This window comes from Calidris pugnax, unplaced genomic scaffold (assembly GCF_001431845.1).
Source record: "Calidris pugnax isolate Ruff unplaced genomic scaffold, ASM143184v1 scaffold25, whole genome shotgun sequence".
In the NCBI taxonomy this organism is placed as follows: domain Eukaryota; kingdom Metazoa; phylum Chordata; class Aves; order Charadriiformes; family Scolopacidae; genus Calidris; species Calidris pugnax.
Genome location: NW_015090805.1, coordinates 9389402 through 9406959, shown reverse-complemented (window position 1 = coordinate 9406959; position 17558 = coordinate 9389402). Strand labels below are relative to the sequence as shown.

The 17558-nt window shown below is 37.9% G+C and overlaps 1 protein-coding gene across 2 annotated transcripts in view; it reads left to right on the top strand.

Moving 5' to 3' along the window:
• Positions 1–17558, top strand: part of MAP3K7CL (MAP3K7 C-terminal like) — a 31261-nt gene that overhangs the window by 2727 nt on the left and 10976 nt on the right. For both annotated transcript variants that reach the window (XM_014938039.1, XM_014938040.1), the window contains 2 exons: positions 452–560; positions 9241–9299. In XM_014938039.1, the coding sequence (XP_014793525.1) occupies positions 491–560; positions 9241–9299 (129 nt within the window). In that variant the 5' untranslated portion in view covers positions 452–490. The remainder of the gene's footprint in view (positions 1–451; positions 561–9240; positions 9300–17558) is intronic.

Genomic DNA, 17558 nt, shown 5'->3' with positions numbered 1-17558 from the left:
ATGGGTGGAAGGTAGGAGGATGGGTACCTCCCCATTGACACCCTGTGGAGTGGTGTGCACGTTTCCAATCACATGGCAGGCTTGGGGTCGTGTTACTCTCAACTCCCCACCCCTTCTTCCTTCTTCACCTTCAGAACCCGGCAGCATTGCCACGAGTCAAGGCTTGCTGAAGGGGCAATGGCGGGGAGCAAGCAGGTGAGGAGAGGGGAAGCTTCCTTTGCCATCGTTCTTTCTAACCTGTAAATAGCAAAAGAAAGGCAGTCTCTGCACTGAATTTCACTTAAATCCTTTTTAAATGGAAAAATGAGATGGCGCTCCCTTGACTTTGATTCTAAACGCTGCTTAGCTAGAATGAGAATGCTTCTCATGTGAATGCATAAGAAGCATTAAAACTCATTTATTGAATGGTGTCACATGGTCTATAATGAATATATTGTTTGTATTGTTGCAGCTGGAACAAACAAGTAAAAACATTGACTCAAGTGCCCACATGATCACCACCGCCAGGGTACCTGCTGATAAGCCAGTACGAATTGCCTTCAGCCTGAATGACTCCCCAGGTACAGTTCAATTTATGGAGTAAACCACAATGAAGTAATTGCTTTTAAATTTTACATGTTCTTAACCAGTGTTTACAATATCAAATGGAGTCCAGTATTATGTATGGGTGGGTTTTTTTCCTGAGTGGTAGCATGTGATCATTTTTCCTGTCTGATAACTTTTAATGTTTCCATTAACGATTTCATTAGACTAAAGCCACTAGACTGACAGTTTAGATCTTAGCTTTCTTTTAGTGGTTTATGGAATATACTTAGGACTGTAATTAACTGTCACATTTATCTGCATATGCAGTATGTCTGATTTAAGGAATTTTACAACAAGGAAAGTAAAAGGACATTTTGTACTGAGGATGAGGCAGGATGAGGCTAGAGCAGGAAGAGACTTTCCCTTCAGCAGGAAGGTTGGAAAGTGCCACACGTGCCCAGCTTGGTGAAAGGTTTCAGGAAACGGATGCCCCACATGGCATGTTCCCTGAGAAAGCAGCAGAAATTTCATTGAGGCTTATCCTGTCAGCTAGTGCTGATGGAGCATTAATTTCTCCAAACATGCCCTGTAATACATGGACCCTCTGGCCTTTTGAACAGATGGATATTCTTAGTTTGCACCTTAAATATTATTAAGGTCTAGAGAGCTGTTGCCAAATGGCAAAAGACAGAATGAAGTAAAGTAAATTGGAAGCTGGGAAGCATCCCAAAAAAGGTTGACTGTGCCGTTGCTAAAGGTGAGCACCTCAACTCAGGGTTGAGATGTGTTTATGGCATGAAATATAAGAATCTCTGGTAATGATAACTGAAACTCACTGTTGATGAGTGCTTTATGGGATGGTATGCATTGCAGCATAACGTGTGAGGCCACTTCCTGAGCTCTGTGTGAATAGAGTCTCACCTTAAATACAACTTTCTCATTTTAAAAATATTTTAGAATATGCATTATCTTTCCTAGCTGACTGTAGTTTAACATTAATTTGCAGCTACAAGACTGAAATAGAATCTCATTCTCTAAGTGAATTTAAAAACAAACATCTTCATATGTTATTGCACATAACTTTCAGCTCCTAAAGATGAGTGGCACAGAAATACTGGGACAAGGAATATAAAGTGGCACATGTTGCTATCTATGTACCCTTTTTCATAAAACAAAATAATCTGGTAATTACATTTTTAATATAAAAAGTAATAAGGAATCATTCTCATCTCTCAAGATATAGTAACATGGCAAATTTCTTACAGGAATTATGGCAAAGATAGGTTTTGAAGAGAAATGTAAAAGAAAGGGGACTGCTCTTACAAATTATGGAAAAAAATGCTTATGTGAGACATTGAAAACACGTCAGGGAAAGCTGAGACCATGGGAAAATCAAAGAGGGTAGAGTGGTTTGTGACAAGAGACGGCAGTAGGAAATGACAAGGTTGTGAATAGCTTGGAAGAAGAGGACATGAAAGGCAGGAAGCCCAGCTTCCTTAACATTGCATCATACTTTATTTTTTACTTTTCTATCCTGGTAATAATTTCAGCCTCTCTCTTAACATTTAGAGAAATAAACTCAATTACAGAAAGGTAGTCTTTTTCTGCTACATTTTGTTAAACTTTTCCATGATTTTGAGTCCTTTATTGTATATATAAAAGTGTTCCTACACTATGCAATCCAGGATCTCTCTGAATACTGATAAAACTAAATAGCAAATAGCAAAGTGAACCTATACTGATAAAACTAAATAGCAAATAGCAAATAGCACATCCCCTTGGGGGCTACCAGGAGGTCTAAACCCACAGAGTGTTTTACCACGTCACAAGAATTCCGCTCTTGCTCTTAGTGATAAGCCTGAACATGGTTATTATATTTGATATATTTTAAGAAGGCAAAGGAAATAAACTTTTATCAGGTTTGAAAATCAAGAGTACAAGTAAGTGTTTAACACTTTTTTTTTTAAGATGAGTAGCAAAAGCTTTTAGCAGATAGACCTTTAGGTATTCCATACTTGGCTTTTTTTTCCCTCCTTATTTTTTTAATATTTCTTTAGTCTTTTTTTCTCCTTGGCAAGGATATTTGTTTTCAGTTCAAACAGGAGTTAGCTGATGTAAGTGTGATAGTAAAGCATCAGGTGAGGCTCATGTAGTGCAAGGGTGTATTCAAAAAGTTCTTCACCAGGGCTAAGTGGTGAGGGAATCTGTCTGACTTAAGCTTTTCCTTCCATTTTACCTCACTTAAAAGGCACAGTGACAGATTTCACCAAGAAAGGCTGCATTCTCCTTCCGTAGGCTGTACAACTGCTTACTAGGAGGAACTGGCAGCATAACTAGATATAAAAAGGGGAATTGGAATGTTTCTTCTGGGTGGTGATTATCTCACTGGCTAGGATTGTAACCAAGCAGTGGGTGTGAGGAGCAGCGAAAGGAGAAACTACTCTCAACTCATAAGAAGAGATTACTTTGTGTTAACTGACCTACAAGATTGGAGTTGGCTTTGCCTGAGTGTACAAGAAATAATTTAATTGTGTTAATATTATTTGTCAGTCAACACCTGATGACTGAAATCCTGGCCAGCTTTCTGCAGTATTTTTAATGTGAAAGTAAGCTAACCAGTTCCTTAAAAGTCTCAGGAGCAGCCCATCAGCGGGTGCTATATAAGAAGACAGTTTTATTGTGTATCTCTTATTCCTGTATATATAGATTGCTATGTTTGGCTCTTTTACTCAAGTTCACTAAGCTGGCATCAAACATAGGTTTCCCAGGGTGTGTCTGCACACCATAATGCACCAGTTTGACTTAAGCTACCATTTTAAATTAATGAATTTGAAACGTATTATCATATTATTCAGCCTCTTTTATATCACTTGAAACTAATGCAAATTAAAGTGAATATGGTGTTCCAAAATTTAGTGTTCCAAAATAGAAAGTTTGTTGTAGTTTATCAACATCATTTTAATTAAACCAATGAATTCAATTTGTCCTAATTCATATTGCTAACTCTTATTTACCGAACATATTAAGATACAATGATTATAAGAGGAATTGTATTAAATTTAGACAAGTGGATCTGTTTTGTATAATAGTTCTAGGGGAAGGTTTACAGGTAAACATCTCTTCGCCTTCCCTCCTAGAATAAAAGCTTGAATCTAGCTGAAAGGTTCTGCCAGTGACATGTGATGATAAATGACTGGGTTTGAAATTGTAAGTAATTTCTTTTGTTTGAAATTAGTCTACCTCTGATAGCACTCTTCAGAAGAATCACTGATAACAAAGGCAAACCATAAATCTTCTAATAAAACTGACAGACAGTGGAACAACGTAATATTTCTGCAAGCATAGCAAATTGCTTATTTTACTCCTTTAACACCTTTGTTATCCTAGTGGCCATGAAGAAATTTTTTTCATTCATAGTTGATCATGCAAGACTCTTTTGCAATGGTTGCTTCTTCAATAGCAACCTTCAAATCCCTAATCCATCCTCATTTTTGCTGCAATGGCAACAGAGGCTTTTCAGCAGATAATGTATTGATTGAAAACCAGTGAGGGTTGCTAAAATATATGGCTAAAATTTACAAAGCTAGTTTCCTAAAACTACACCCAACTTCAAGTAAGTGGCTTGATCTTTGGGAAATTAGACAGGAACTTAGGTGAGATACTCTCAGAACAATAGTGTCTGTGCATTCCTCAGTCTTAAATGAAGGTATATGGAGTAGGAGAGTTTTGCTCTTATGATTTCTGTTTTGGGCCATTTCTATTTTGGGGAGGCCCACAACTCTTATTATTGAGCAAGCCTTCATAGCCTATTCCTGGGCGAGGCAGTGACCATTCCCCACTATTTTACAAGTGAGGTAACTGCGAGGTTGTGTGAGGTCATGTCAGGCAGGGCTGTGAATAGAAGCCCGGGAGCTTCAGGCGGCAGTGCCAAGTCTCAGTCACTTAGCCACACAGCCTTCCAGGACAAACTCGATGAGTCTATGCTTATCTGTCAGTAACCAGGGCTGGAGCTGCTGGATCTCACCACCCTCCTAGGACCAAGACTGGACCCGGTACACCGTTTTCCATTGTTGTCCAGCTCCGAATTGCAGTGCTTGCAGTTGGGTTTGAGCACTTTTCCTGTGCGAGGGCTGATCCACTTACAGGATAACAGCCTACTTATGTTACCAATTTAATTCTTTAATTTAGGAGGAAGAGATCTGAACACACTTGCCCACGCACGTAGGAGAAAAAAATAGTACCTGATTGTATAATTAAAGACTGGATCATAACTCAGTTACTCAAGGAAGCAGAGCCGTGATTGGCATTTCCTAAATTTTGAGTGCTTGATTTAGCAACCTTAATGTGCTTTCAACACATTTAAATTTTTATGTTCTATTTCTGTCTATCTTTGCGAAGATCCTAGAGAAACTGTAATTTGTGAGTTTGTACTGCAAGTAAATCAGATGTTGTTCTTAAAGTATTTATTCATTAACTATCACCCATAGCCCACAGCTCAGCTAAGTGGAGCAGCCATATAGGAAGAGACTGGGGTGTTCATTGTCCCAGACATCGTGTCAGTCAGACAGCCGAGAGTGAGGGATTTTGCTTGTTCATCTACACGATGGAGGTCTGGGCTATTGGAATCTCCAGAAAGCTGGAACATGATTAAATAATTAAAGCCTTCCAGAAGGCATGACTCATTCTCAAATGTGCAACACTAATATATAGCAGGGGACTGAATGTATGAGGACATCACTGATAAGTAGTAAACCTTTTGTATGGAGACAAGCAGTCTTAATACAGTTCAGCCTTCTAAATCAGATGGCTTGTGTGGATCTCTATCGCACAATACATTTGTATTAGTAGGTGCTGTCAGCAGATAGACAAGAGCTCATCTGGACAGTGAAGGCTGAGCAGCTTAGCCTTGCTCTTCTTACACAAAGCTGCCCTTTTCAGCATTTCAGCCCAAAGGTGCGTTGGCTGCGCAGCATACTTAGGGAGCTTGTTCTTTTGTTACGCTGTTAGTTTTTCTGTAGGAATGGTCAGAGAGCTGGCTCTGACATAGAAGGGTACTTTGTCTCAGCTCAGTTGATGGAAAGCAAAAGGAGGAAGTGATTTCCCCAGGGACCCTCCCTCAGATACTCTCTGTTATAATGGGTTTTTAGTAACAAGCAAAGCAAATGTATGACCCTGATGAAACAAACATGAAAGTCAAACTATTCCATACACATGAACCAAGTTTTTGGTTAAAAAAACATCAACTGCATGTGTGTGTATCTTGTAATCAGGGTACAGGTCTTTACCTTTAGTGCACTTTTAAATAGGGTCATCATGCAACAGATACTTTAACTTAGGTGGCTGTGATTAAGTCCCTGATCTGACTCTTTCACATCACAGGTTCATGCTATTGAGTTTTCTGGGATGGCCATAACAATTACATGTATGTTTTTCCTCATTTCTTGTTCTGTTTTGACCAGAATCTTGACTCATTTTCAGGTGCAGCAAGCTGCAGTCTCTGATTTTTTTATATATTTTATTTTTAAACAAAATATATTTTCAACAACCATCCTGAATTATACATCCTTTGCTTTACAAGTGACTGGGAAGGGAACAGAAAAATAGTGACCACAGGGATGAGATGCTGTTTTTATCTGGTGATTAATCAGCCTAGTTATTTTCAGGGTTTTGTGGTACAGAAAAGCCACTAACTTTTTTATGAAGGGGGGTGTCTTTGATTATATCAGTGATTCCTTATAACAATCTAAGAACTCATTAAATACTGATAATAAATTGGTAAAAAGAGAAAAAGAGAAATTTCTGAATTCTATTGTCTACTTAAGGAGATGTAGAATATAAAAGAACATATACAGACAGATAAGGAGATAGTTGAGAGAGTGTTTTGATCTTCAGAACTTTTTCTTTGACATTTCAGGCATTTTCAATGTTTCTGATTTTCAGAGTCATAGATTTTTAAGACTAGAAGCCAATGTGATTTTGTCTGATCTCCTGCCTAACACCCAGTGTTCAAGCTTGTAAGGGCAATAGTGATTCTTTTGGAAGAAAATGAAAGAGTTTATCATTCTGCTTGACTTTCTGAAAATATTCTCAAAAACATTTTACGAGCCAAATAACTGCTGTCATTTGCTTTCCCGTTGTGTGAAATCTAAACATGCTCCATTTTTACACAGTGATTTTTGTTGTTGCTGTTGTGGTTGTTACTTTGACAACAATAAAATACAGACTGACTTGATGCAGTAATTTATTTCACTGGAAGCTGTGGGGAAAGTTTTTTGTTGTTCTTTTTGTGGGAAGAAAGATTGCAGGTAGATTTGAGGATTTCTGTTATTTTTTGTAAACTGGATGCTTCAGCTGAAAATTTCAAAGGAGCATAAGAGAATTAAGAACTCAGAAAAATTTCAAACCACTGAAGTCTCTGACTTTTCTTGATGATGTTCTGCACATCAGATGATGATTTAAACAGGCCTTAAACTAGCATAACTAAAAAAAACCCTAGCAGCTGTTCAATAGATGCTAGGGCAGGCCCATTATAAAATGTACTATGGTATGCCATAATGGTTAGGATACCAATATGTTCTATTTTTAGTACCATTGACTCAGTCACTTGAGTTCAAAAAATAAGCATGGAACATCTGTTTATTGAAAGGATTTCCTCTATAGTAATTTCTCTCTCTAGTCCATCATTTTTAAAGTATTTCCAAACACTTTTTTTAGTGGTTCTTTTCTGAAAACAATCCAGTGTATTTTCTGATATTCTGACTGCATTAGTTTTGTTTGCTTGTTACTAGCCAATGCATTGAAAAAGCAATTATTGTCTGATGTTTCCTTAAAATTCTTGGGGTTCCTTTCGCTTTGCTTTTCTTAAGTTAAAAATGTTTGAGATCCCTCCTTAAAGCTACTGCACCAAAGATTGTGCTGGTGGAATTGTCAAAACAAATAGCAGCTTAACTGCTGTCCACGACTCTGGTCCAATATCTCTGTCAGAATATTTAACAGCTATTCAGCCAAATATTTGCAGAGCAGCTGTACCCCTGGGCGGACTGAGTCCTATTCCGTCCTTCCTTTTAGCCTTGCCATATGATTCATCTTTCTTCTTTTAGAATGTTAATCTATTTTTAAATATTGTACAAGAAAGCAACAGCAAATCAAAGGTAAACACTTGCATAGCAGTGTGATACAGTTCTATACAATTAAAGTATTTTTCAGAATGGACATGTTTGTGACATAGTGTGAAATAATGAAGGGGGCAGTGGGCAGGTATGGTCTTTTGATAATACTAGCAAGACCCCTCCCCCATGAAAATACAGGACTTTGTTTTCCGAGGAAGTTCAAAAGCTTTTGCTTTTGCCCTCTGTATTACTTTTATATAATTTTTTTTCCTTCTCTGGGCATCACATCTTAGAGATGCCCAACTCTAACTATGTTAGTTAAAGTAAGGCTCTGATTGTATGTTAGACGGTATATTTATTCTTCATATTCTTCATAGCACAAGGGAACTTATTTTACTTTTTCCCCCTAACCTACTTTGCTGTACGACCACCAAGAGCAGGATAAATAGATGATAAATATTTGACAAATAATTTAAATCCTGTGCTCTTTAAGTATATTCAGAATCCTGCTTTGATATGTGGTCCTCTTAATTTTGTTGGGGTTTTATTGTCGGGTACAAGCTGGCCAGCATAGAGCAGGTTGCAGGATCTGACCTATGTTAGTAATTTTCTCCTACGAGAGCCATCCTTGTTTAATTTTGACACATTACAAATAAGTGACTCTGTAAGCTAGCTAATAGTAACCTTCCCTTCACCTCTCGTAACCTGTAGTAAGATGCATAAACAGTCATCACAATCCAATGCAAAACAGATAGTGTGAAAGTCACTGAGAAAGAAATATTGCAGTGGCTAGCTGTGATGCTACCAAGTATGATTCATATTTCTGATCTCGGTCCAACTACTAGTGGGCAGGTGTCCACATCACAACACTGACGTAACTGGCACAGCCTGTCCCACCTTTGCTGGATGCCCATACTAAAAATAAATAAATAAATAAAAACACAGTTTGGCTTGTCGTCATGAATGAGCTAACTCTAGCCCATAAAGATTGTTACGTACAGATTAAAGACATTTCTTTGCAGTATGGAGAAATTTCTGATGCCTTCCCTGTTCTAATCACATCTGTGTAGGTAACAGTCTTCTAGTTCCAGGGTTGCCAGGCTGGTTTGTATGTTTTTGTGGTGGGACAAAAGGTTTCTGTTATTGTTGGTTTAGCCCTGATAAGTCACTGTATTACGATGGGGAAGATATCTTTCTCTTCATTCAAATGATGAACTCTTTGGTAGTGAGAATGCTGTCCTTGGAAAGTTCTTTACTTCGCAGCATAATGGAGAGCTCAGGAAGAAAGACTGTTTAGATTTATTGTTTTTATTAAATTATCACATGTTCTATTGTGCTAACTGGCTTTGTTTTGTTTCTTAATCACTGCAGTATGAAATAGGCTTTCTATCTTTCCAGCACCTAAACATTTTCTCATTGCCAACACATTACTGTTTTCAAGGAGTCTGTTAAGGTATCTCAAGAGGAGGAAGATAAGCAGATGTGGACGTGATTGCAGGATCCCAATATTATTGTGAATATATGCTATGTAGAACTACATTAAACAGATCATGTGAAATACCCGTTTTGGTAGACATTGACATTTAACATCATATTTACCTTTTAGATGATGCTTCCTCTGAAAACTTCCCTTTGGCATTTCCAGAACTAGATCAGCAGCTGCAGGTAAACTTTATTTTTAACTACAATTCTGCTTCACATTCACTGTATCTGTTATGACAAAAAACCTCTTGTTGTTAAACTAAGGTGAAATTTTTCAGTGGTGCTTCTCTAACCTATTAACATTTAATGAGAGTATATTTCCATAGAAGAAAATATTGTCTTTTCAAGATATGCAGAAAAATTGATTTGACATTTTTAATCCAATTGCAGGGAAATTACTATTTTAATGATCTCAGCTGCTTTTTAAATTTTTTATAGCTCCTGTGCAAAACACAGCATGTAGTGCTGCTCTGCAATGGAAAGAGTTCTTACGGTTTTGATGGGAGAAGGAATGAGACAGGTATATTGTATTCTCATGCCTACAGGCTCTCCTAAGACCGGTATGATCAGCTTTCTCTGAAGCATTGCAAGAGAATGCAAAGGTGTTACTCTGTAGTGCCATTTTATCTCTAATCTTGGATAACTAAAGCCAGTCATCAGGATTGATGAGAGCCTCCACAAAGTTGCTCTAGTTCATGCTGCACAGGCAGCAACCCTAGCAGTGTCTGCAGACAGCAGGGGATAAAAGTGGTGAATCCTTTTGTGACTGGTCCGATTTGTCAGCAAAGCACAACAGAGCCCCGATATACTGGACAATCAGACGGCAGTTGATGGCAACTCCATGGTTCACCAGGCAGAGAGCCAGCTCTGTATCCAGGGATTATTTCCCTTTCCTCTGTGGCGGTTCTGGAGTGTTTGTTGGCTTTTGTAAACTACTTCAGATCATCTGTTTCCCAGGAGCATTTAGACTTCCTCTGATATTTCAATATGAAGGCAGTTGTTTCCTGAGTGTAAATTGAGAAAGGCATTAGCAGACCGTGTTGTCCAATGATGTCATCCTTCCTGTCCCCATCAACTAGTGAGAGGGCTGCTGACTTAAAGGACTGACTTTTCTCTCCTGCTGCTCTCATCAGAAGGATGACTGAGGAAGGAATGGGGGATGACAGATACCCTTTTTGCTCTATCCCTCTGATCCTGAGAATAGGGGCAGGTTCCTTAAGCACAACTCCGAAAGATTAAAGGAATGAATAGCAAACTAAGATTCGGACTGAAAGTATGTTGGCCTTTTTATTCCACCGGTCTTCTGGTACAGCACACACAATTGATATTTTTTTCCCTCAGAATAATTCAATTTGAGAAAAGCAATATTGTTTTGTGGCTGAAGCACTGAACTGAAGGTAAAAAACCTGTATTCTGTTTCCAACTCTGTCAGTGACACATTGTGTGATCTTGGAGGAGTTGCTTCATCCATCTGCTCATCTCTGAAATATGGTTAATAATTTTTACCTTTTTGTTAAAGAGCATTGAGATCAGTGGGTGAAGACTGCTGTAAAAGAGCAAAGTATGATTATCATTTTGCTGCTGGTACATAAAAACAAAATTACTAGTGCTAGATGTAGGTACTTTACAGGCCGAGAGATGATTTTTTTATTAGGACTTTTATGACCCATTTCTGGAACATACAATGCACTTTAAATGTGTAATTTCATGATAGACTGAAACTGCTCCTCTGGAAGCATTCAAGTCTGCTTGATATTATAGCCCTTCAGTAAAAGTTTTTTAAGTATTCACTAGAGTAATTCCACTAAGTACACCCTCTTGGTCTGTTAAGTACCTGACATTTTTTTCAAGAGAACCTTCCTTTACTCTGATGATCTCAATATGATAACAAACTCAGAGAAACAATCAAAGGCTTTGATTCAGATTATGTTCTTTTTATTATCCTTCAGAAACATTTTTGTTAATATTGAGATAGTTGAAAGGAAGACTTATGAGGACTATCTGGCTGACTCAACCACTCAAAAGTATAATGTTAGTGGTAGTGCTTCATCTTTTACCTTTTCAAGCTTATGTGCATATTTATATTTAGATGCCTTTATGTTCAACCAGAGGCAGTTAAGTCAACACAGGATTCTGAGCTGATGCAGAGGTGACAGCATATTTAGCTTTAGCAATGAAGACTTGAATTTCCTTCCTTTTGTCCATCTGGATCACAGTTTAAAGTTATCACTATTTAATGTAACCATGTTGTTTATACTGCTTTAAAATTTCAACCAAGCAATAACTGCAATAAAGTTATCATTTACCTAGTTACATTTTCTTATTAATTACTTTTCAAATTGCTGTTATCCAAACTGCTGAGGGTAGGTCAGCCCTTTGTAGCATGTGGTTGCACTTCACACTAACATAACCTTACCAGCTTTGAAACAGGGAGCTCCTGTATTACAGAAGCAAACTGCAACGTGGGCTTCACCAGGACTTGCAGAAGGACTAAATGGTGGTGTCCCTTGTCATTCCATCCATGCTTTTCTCTATCCCAACGTTAGCTAGTATAAAGCAGCACACATGAAGTGTCGTGTAAATGAACCCTATAATCAACTGTGACATAGCAGCCTGCAATGCTTGAATTTGTAAGAATGCTGGTACGTATTTCCATAATAAGACTATCACATCTAGAGCCCCAAGATTTTCATCACCATGCCATAAATACAGTCAAAAGAATTTGTATTTTATTTAAAGAAGCAAAGTAGAAATGCTGGGTAGGTGGCTATATAATAATAGGCATGTAAAAAAAAAAAGTAATAACTTCCCAGGTTTCAAACATATAAAGGAAAATTCTGAAACTTGTTTTAAAAAACAAACAAACAAAAGACTGAATTAGCTGATCTTCAGGTTGGATTTTGAAATCAGCTTGAAAGCTATGTAAGTTCACTGAGTGACTTGGAAAATCAGAGCCTTAGAATTCTGTGCATGCAGGCAGCAGACCACAGCCCGAGTACCAAGCAATTTGCACCTCTGTTTTAGGCTGCAAGCCCTTGTCCTTCTATGTTAGGCCTTGGCAGACAACTTGGCTGTTTGAGCAGAATTACCTAGTGTTCCCACTTTTCCTACCACGATCCTACCATACCTACTCACTGGGCACCGGTATCCGATGGCAGGGCAAAGTTCAGTGCAGCCTCCCCCGGACAGGGTAATAAACCCCGCTGTCCAAGCACCCCTGCCAACTCTACAGAAGTAGAGGTAGGATTGGCTGGAGACAAGGTATTTCTAGGAGACTAACTGCAAATAGCTAATTCTCTATCGGGACTCTTGCTAGAGGATGATCCTAGTTGGAAGTTATGGCTTCTTTCTGATGAATAAAAATGATCAGGCTGATGTTCTGATCTACTAGCTGAGATCAGACCCAAATTTTTTTTTTCCAACTACCCTTTTGGATATTACATTTTTCTACTACTCTGAGAGGAACAAATTCCAAGAAGCAATTTGTAAGAAAATAATATCAATTATTTTCTAGCTCAAAAGTCTTGGTTTTTGTTTGTGGTTTTTTTTTTTTAACTTAAGAAAATAATTAGTGTGTGGTCAGTGAGACACAAAAGCCCTACATTTGACAACAGAGCAGTTTAAGTGATATGCAGGAAAAGCCTAGTCTCTTGCAGCTTCATTATTAAAAAAAACTACGAAGAAGTTCCTGATATGCTACCAGCAAAACAAAGCTCGTATTAACAAACTTCTCGATTTCAATTCCTTTTGTTTGCAGTATTGGAAATTATTCGCTTCCCACTGATGAGCAACACTTTGAATGAGGATAAAGCACTGGCTTATTTGGGCTTTGGTATCGTTTCCCCCTCTCCCCCCCCCTCCTCCTTGTGTGAGCAATGTGGTGGGTGCTGCAGCAAGGGTAGGCTTGGTACATTTGTCAGTTTGTTATTGGGAAACCTTAACCTTTGCCTGGTGTAAAAGTTGGACTCGGCCTTGGAAGGCGCTTCCTTGATTAGCTGCGTAGTGGGTGGTGGCCCCTCTGACAGACACTCTACTACGGGTTATCTGCTATTTTTAGACACCTACATCAGCATCTAAGGCCTTGTTGTTTGGGTCACTGAGTATAGAGGAAGGTATCTAGTGTTAAGTACCCGCATTACTATGCCCTGTGTGCTGTCTGTCCTGTTCCAGCATTTCCTGTGGCTTGCTCAGTTCGTCTCCCTCTCTCTTCTCCGTCAAAGTCTTTATTCCAGGTGGGAGTTTGATCCTGAAGAGGGAAGAACACAAGTCACATACGGATGCATAGGTTGTTCTGTAATTTTTTTATCACCTCTTCTCATGAAATCGTGAGCTTGGGAGATGCATTTATGTCATATTTTGCCTTGCGAATCTGTTGAGATCAATGGAGTCGGATGACTGTAAAATTGCTGCAACAGAGAAAAGGCACCAGCTATTTATGATATCAGTTTCTTAAGTCAAGGGGTAGGTTTTCATGCTTTAGTGGGAAATGTCTATACAAAAGACACAACGAAAATATTATGAAAGGGACAGTTTGTTGTGTGTGATACAAGCATTTAGCAGAAAGCTTGTTTACTCTGGAACTTTAATAATGGAACTATTGCTCCTGCTGACTGCCAAGACTCTTGTTAGAACACATGCAAATTATATTAGAAAGTTCAAAAGTATACCATTTTTTTAAAAGGGTATGCTGTATCTTTTTAATATGTATTAAATTCCAAGATAATTCCGAGAGTACTGTGGTACTCTATAATTAGATTTGATTGCTTATGAACTTGATAAGTCTCCTGTAATGCTGCTGTGATAACTATGATCTTATCTTAGATTATGTAAGATATGGGTGTTTACAAAGTCAGAGCATCATATTAAAGTTAGAAAAGAATGGAAAATCTCTCAGGAAACTCTCAATTGCTCTCATCCAGTTGACTTGAATTGTTTGGAGGAAAGTGAAGTGCTTACTTTCATAGTAAAACTAGACTAGACTAGCTATATCATAGACTAGATATCTGAAACTGGTTGAAGAGTTCTACTTGTGCAACAAGAAGGGTAGCTGCAATGTGCAGCTATCACTCTTGCTTGGAATAATGTGGTTTCTTCCATCGTGGAAGTGTACACAAGGTCATATAGTGAACATGGGCCACATGAAAAATATTGGCACTGAACTTTCTGGTTTTCCAGAATAGTTTAGTTGAAAATTTATGAAATGAGAGACACCACTCTTTAATTAGACCAGTGCTAAAGACTGCCTTCTAGACATGCTTAGCTGCCAGAATTGCATGAAACAATTTTTTTTTTAAACATCAAACTTTTCAGGAGAAAGTTTTGATTTTTTCCTCACAGTAGAACCAAAAAGTAAATGCAAATAAAAGTGATTTAAAAATTAAATTGTTTTAAAGTTTTTGAACACTTGGGTGACACTATGAACTACACAATTTTTGTTGATATGGAATGTTGATATTCATATGGCAAGGCAAAATGCCCTTTGTCATGTAAGTGAAGAAAAAAAAATTACTGAAAACTGTCTTTTTGTGTCCCCCAGCAAAGATTTTAATTAGAACAGCTCCTTCAACCTGTCTTAAAAAACAGGCAGAAATGCTCAGGCTCTTTTTGTCTTTTCATGAACTGCCATCGTATATCATCTTCCAACCTCTTTCATATTTGGATTCCAAAGAAAAATTTAAATAACTAGTGTTATATGTCTTATAAATATGTACATACCTGGGTGCAGTTACAGAATAGTCTATAGCAGGACCTCTTAGTGTCTACTTGCTGGATTCTGTAGAAAGTTTGTCAACGTCACAGTGAGTTTCAACAAAATACAAGGAAAAATCAGACTTTGTTGAAAATTGGGCGTAACAGGACAGACCACTAGTAGGAATAAAAGCTGTAGCTTTTGCACTAGATTTGGGAACAAAATCAGAGATGCTGTGTGCACGTATTTTGCCAGCACAGGAAAATGAGGGTGGATGACACTGAAGCCTGAAATAAGCAGGATTAAAAGTAGCAACTGTTGCCATTAAATATAACTTTCTTTGGCAGGGGTGTTTTTTGCTTATGTAGCAGGTATGCTTTTATATATATTAATTTATGGACAGGCAAGATACTTCATGAAGTAACAAGCTTGGGCTGTTCTAAGGAGAAATTAAAGTATGGCTGCTGGCTTCTGAATGAAAAAAAATATATACTACAAGTTGAACTTTATTAAGGCCTTGTAATTAGTCACCTGGGTAAAGTAGCAAACTCTTACCAAAAAAATACTACACAGACTTAATGGATAAAAAGTGCTTTCTACTGGGAATTCCAGTTCTTTCTGCTGCCATGGGAATGGCTTCAAGGTAACATCTGCAACACTTCCCATGGCCTGGCCACAGGCATTCAACAAAGTCATTCCAGGTGGAATGGAGAGCAGGGAAAGACTGCTTGGATAAGCTAGGGAAAATGGAAATTTCATCTAGGATGCCTTAGGAAAATACAGCTTTACCAAGACATAGGTCTTGGAAAGTATAGAAAACCTTCTGTAAGAACATCTCAGGGGTAAAAGAGGTGGGACAAAGAACCGCCATTTGAATAAAGATGGCACAGCAAAAGGCTATACAACCTGTCTTCAACAAAACCAAACTGGAAGTGAAAAAGTGTTTCTAATCCTTGCTGAGGCTTTGGGCCAGTCTTAAAACTGAGGCTGGGGACTTCAGTTTTTCTGTGACAGAACTGGACAAGCCTGTGATTTGCAGGGTTTGCTTCTGATAACAGGGGACTTGACTCGCTGATTTTGCAGGTTCCTCCCATTCCCTTTCAGATGAGCATGGGCTAGTCCATTAACTGTTACTGGTCTGTTATTCTCTTTTCTGTGGAAATATGTTAATACAGTAAATGTCTGCTGGCGAGTTGAAGATACTCCTTTGGAACAAGCAAGTTTTGCCTCTGTTCCTGCATTTTTTTTTCAAAAGTTTGCCCTGCCACCTTCTGAAAACTCTTCTCGTGGTGAGAACAGATATGTCACTAATTCTTTGCTCTCTTATTTATGTCCAAAAAAGTAGGCTGTTAGACATGGGTAAAATAATTTCTCTGTTGGCTTGCATTTTCTGGTGGGCAGCAAATAACTAAGCATACTTGTATCTCATTATATTTTTCTCACCATTTTGCAGTCGAGGTGTTTGTTAAATAATGAATGTGTAAGTCTGTTTCATGTTCTGCTGGCCAGACGTTACTCATGGACACTGTAGGTACTATCTCCAAAACCTTTCTTAGAAATTTCAAAATTACAAAAGAACAAACCAAATTGTCCAGTCATCAACTTATTTAAAAACATAATAAAATTTACATTTTAAAGTGAAAATACACTCAAAATTTAAAAGGTCTTGCTATAGTGCTTAACAGCATCAGACAAGATTGAAAAGAATAGTATGAACAGAATATTAGTAAACTGATTGTATCTTTTGTTGTCAGTTTGTTTTGAGTGATAACATATCGATATAAGAAAAAATGACACTGAAGAGGAAACAATGATAGGAAGGGGTTTGAAAGTCAGCAACTGGTTCTAAGTGGGAATTAGATACTAAGTCTCAGCATGACTAGATAATTTTTAGCTCTCTATATATAACTTTTGAGTGGGAAGCTGGAATATAGTAACTGAATGCTGCTTTAATTTTTAAACTGGTTTAAACCAGCTAGATATGCAGAAACTAAGTTGGAAGCAAAAGCAAGTTGTGTTTCTTTTTCTTTTGAAGTATCATTGTTTGGGGACTTTCCTCCTGGGTCAAAATTGTGATCAAAATTGTTTCATTGTGACGCATTTGTTGTTTGCTGATCTCTGGTAGATACCAGAGATGCTACTTTGGCTCACCCTTGCATTCTTGGATTAGAGCACTGAGACTTCTATATTCTGTCTTGTTAAATTTATGCTCATTATTTGGGTGGCTATATGAATGGTGCTATTGCTCATCCACATTGAAATGCAATTAAAAGCCCTTTCCTAAGGACCACATTCATCAAGTAATGAACTGCTCTTTCCCTGGGTTCCCAAATTCTCCAAGCTCAGAGAGAAAGAAATATGTGCTGTGAGACAATTCTGTCAAAGCATTTTCTCATTTAGAACATGGAAAATGAGTGTCTGTTCAAATTTCAGTGAGGAGCCGCATACCATCTACCAGTACCTGCAAGGCCCATACATTATTTACATCTGTGCATTGGGATACATCTGAAGCCAACTTACCCTGCCACCTGGATAAAAGTATTTTTAATCTTTGTCTCTGAATATGTTTAATAAAATTTAAATTTCCATTTTAGCTAAAATAAAGATTTACAAGATCGTGAACAGAAAAAGCCTGGAGACTTGTGCTTTTCTTTTCCTAACAATGTCATTGAAGGAATATTATACTACAGAGAAGAGTCGAAGTAGGACAACAAGAAATAAAAAATAATCTACTTTTATTTTGATGGGCAATT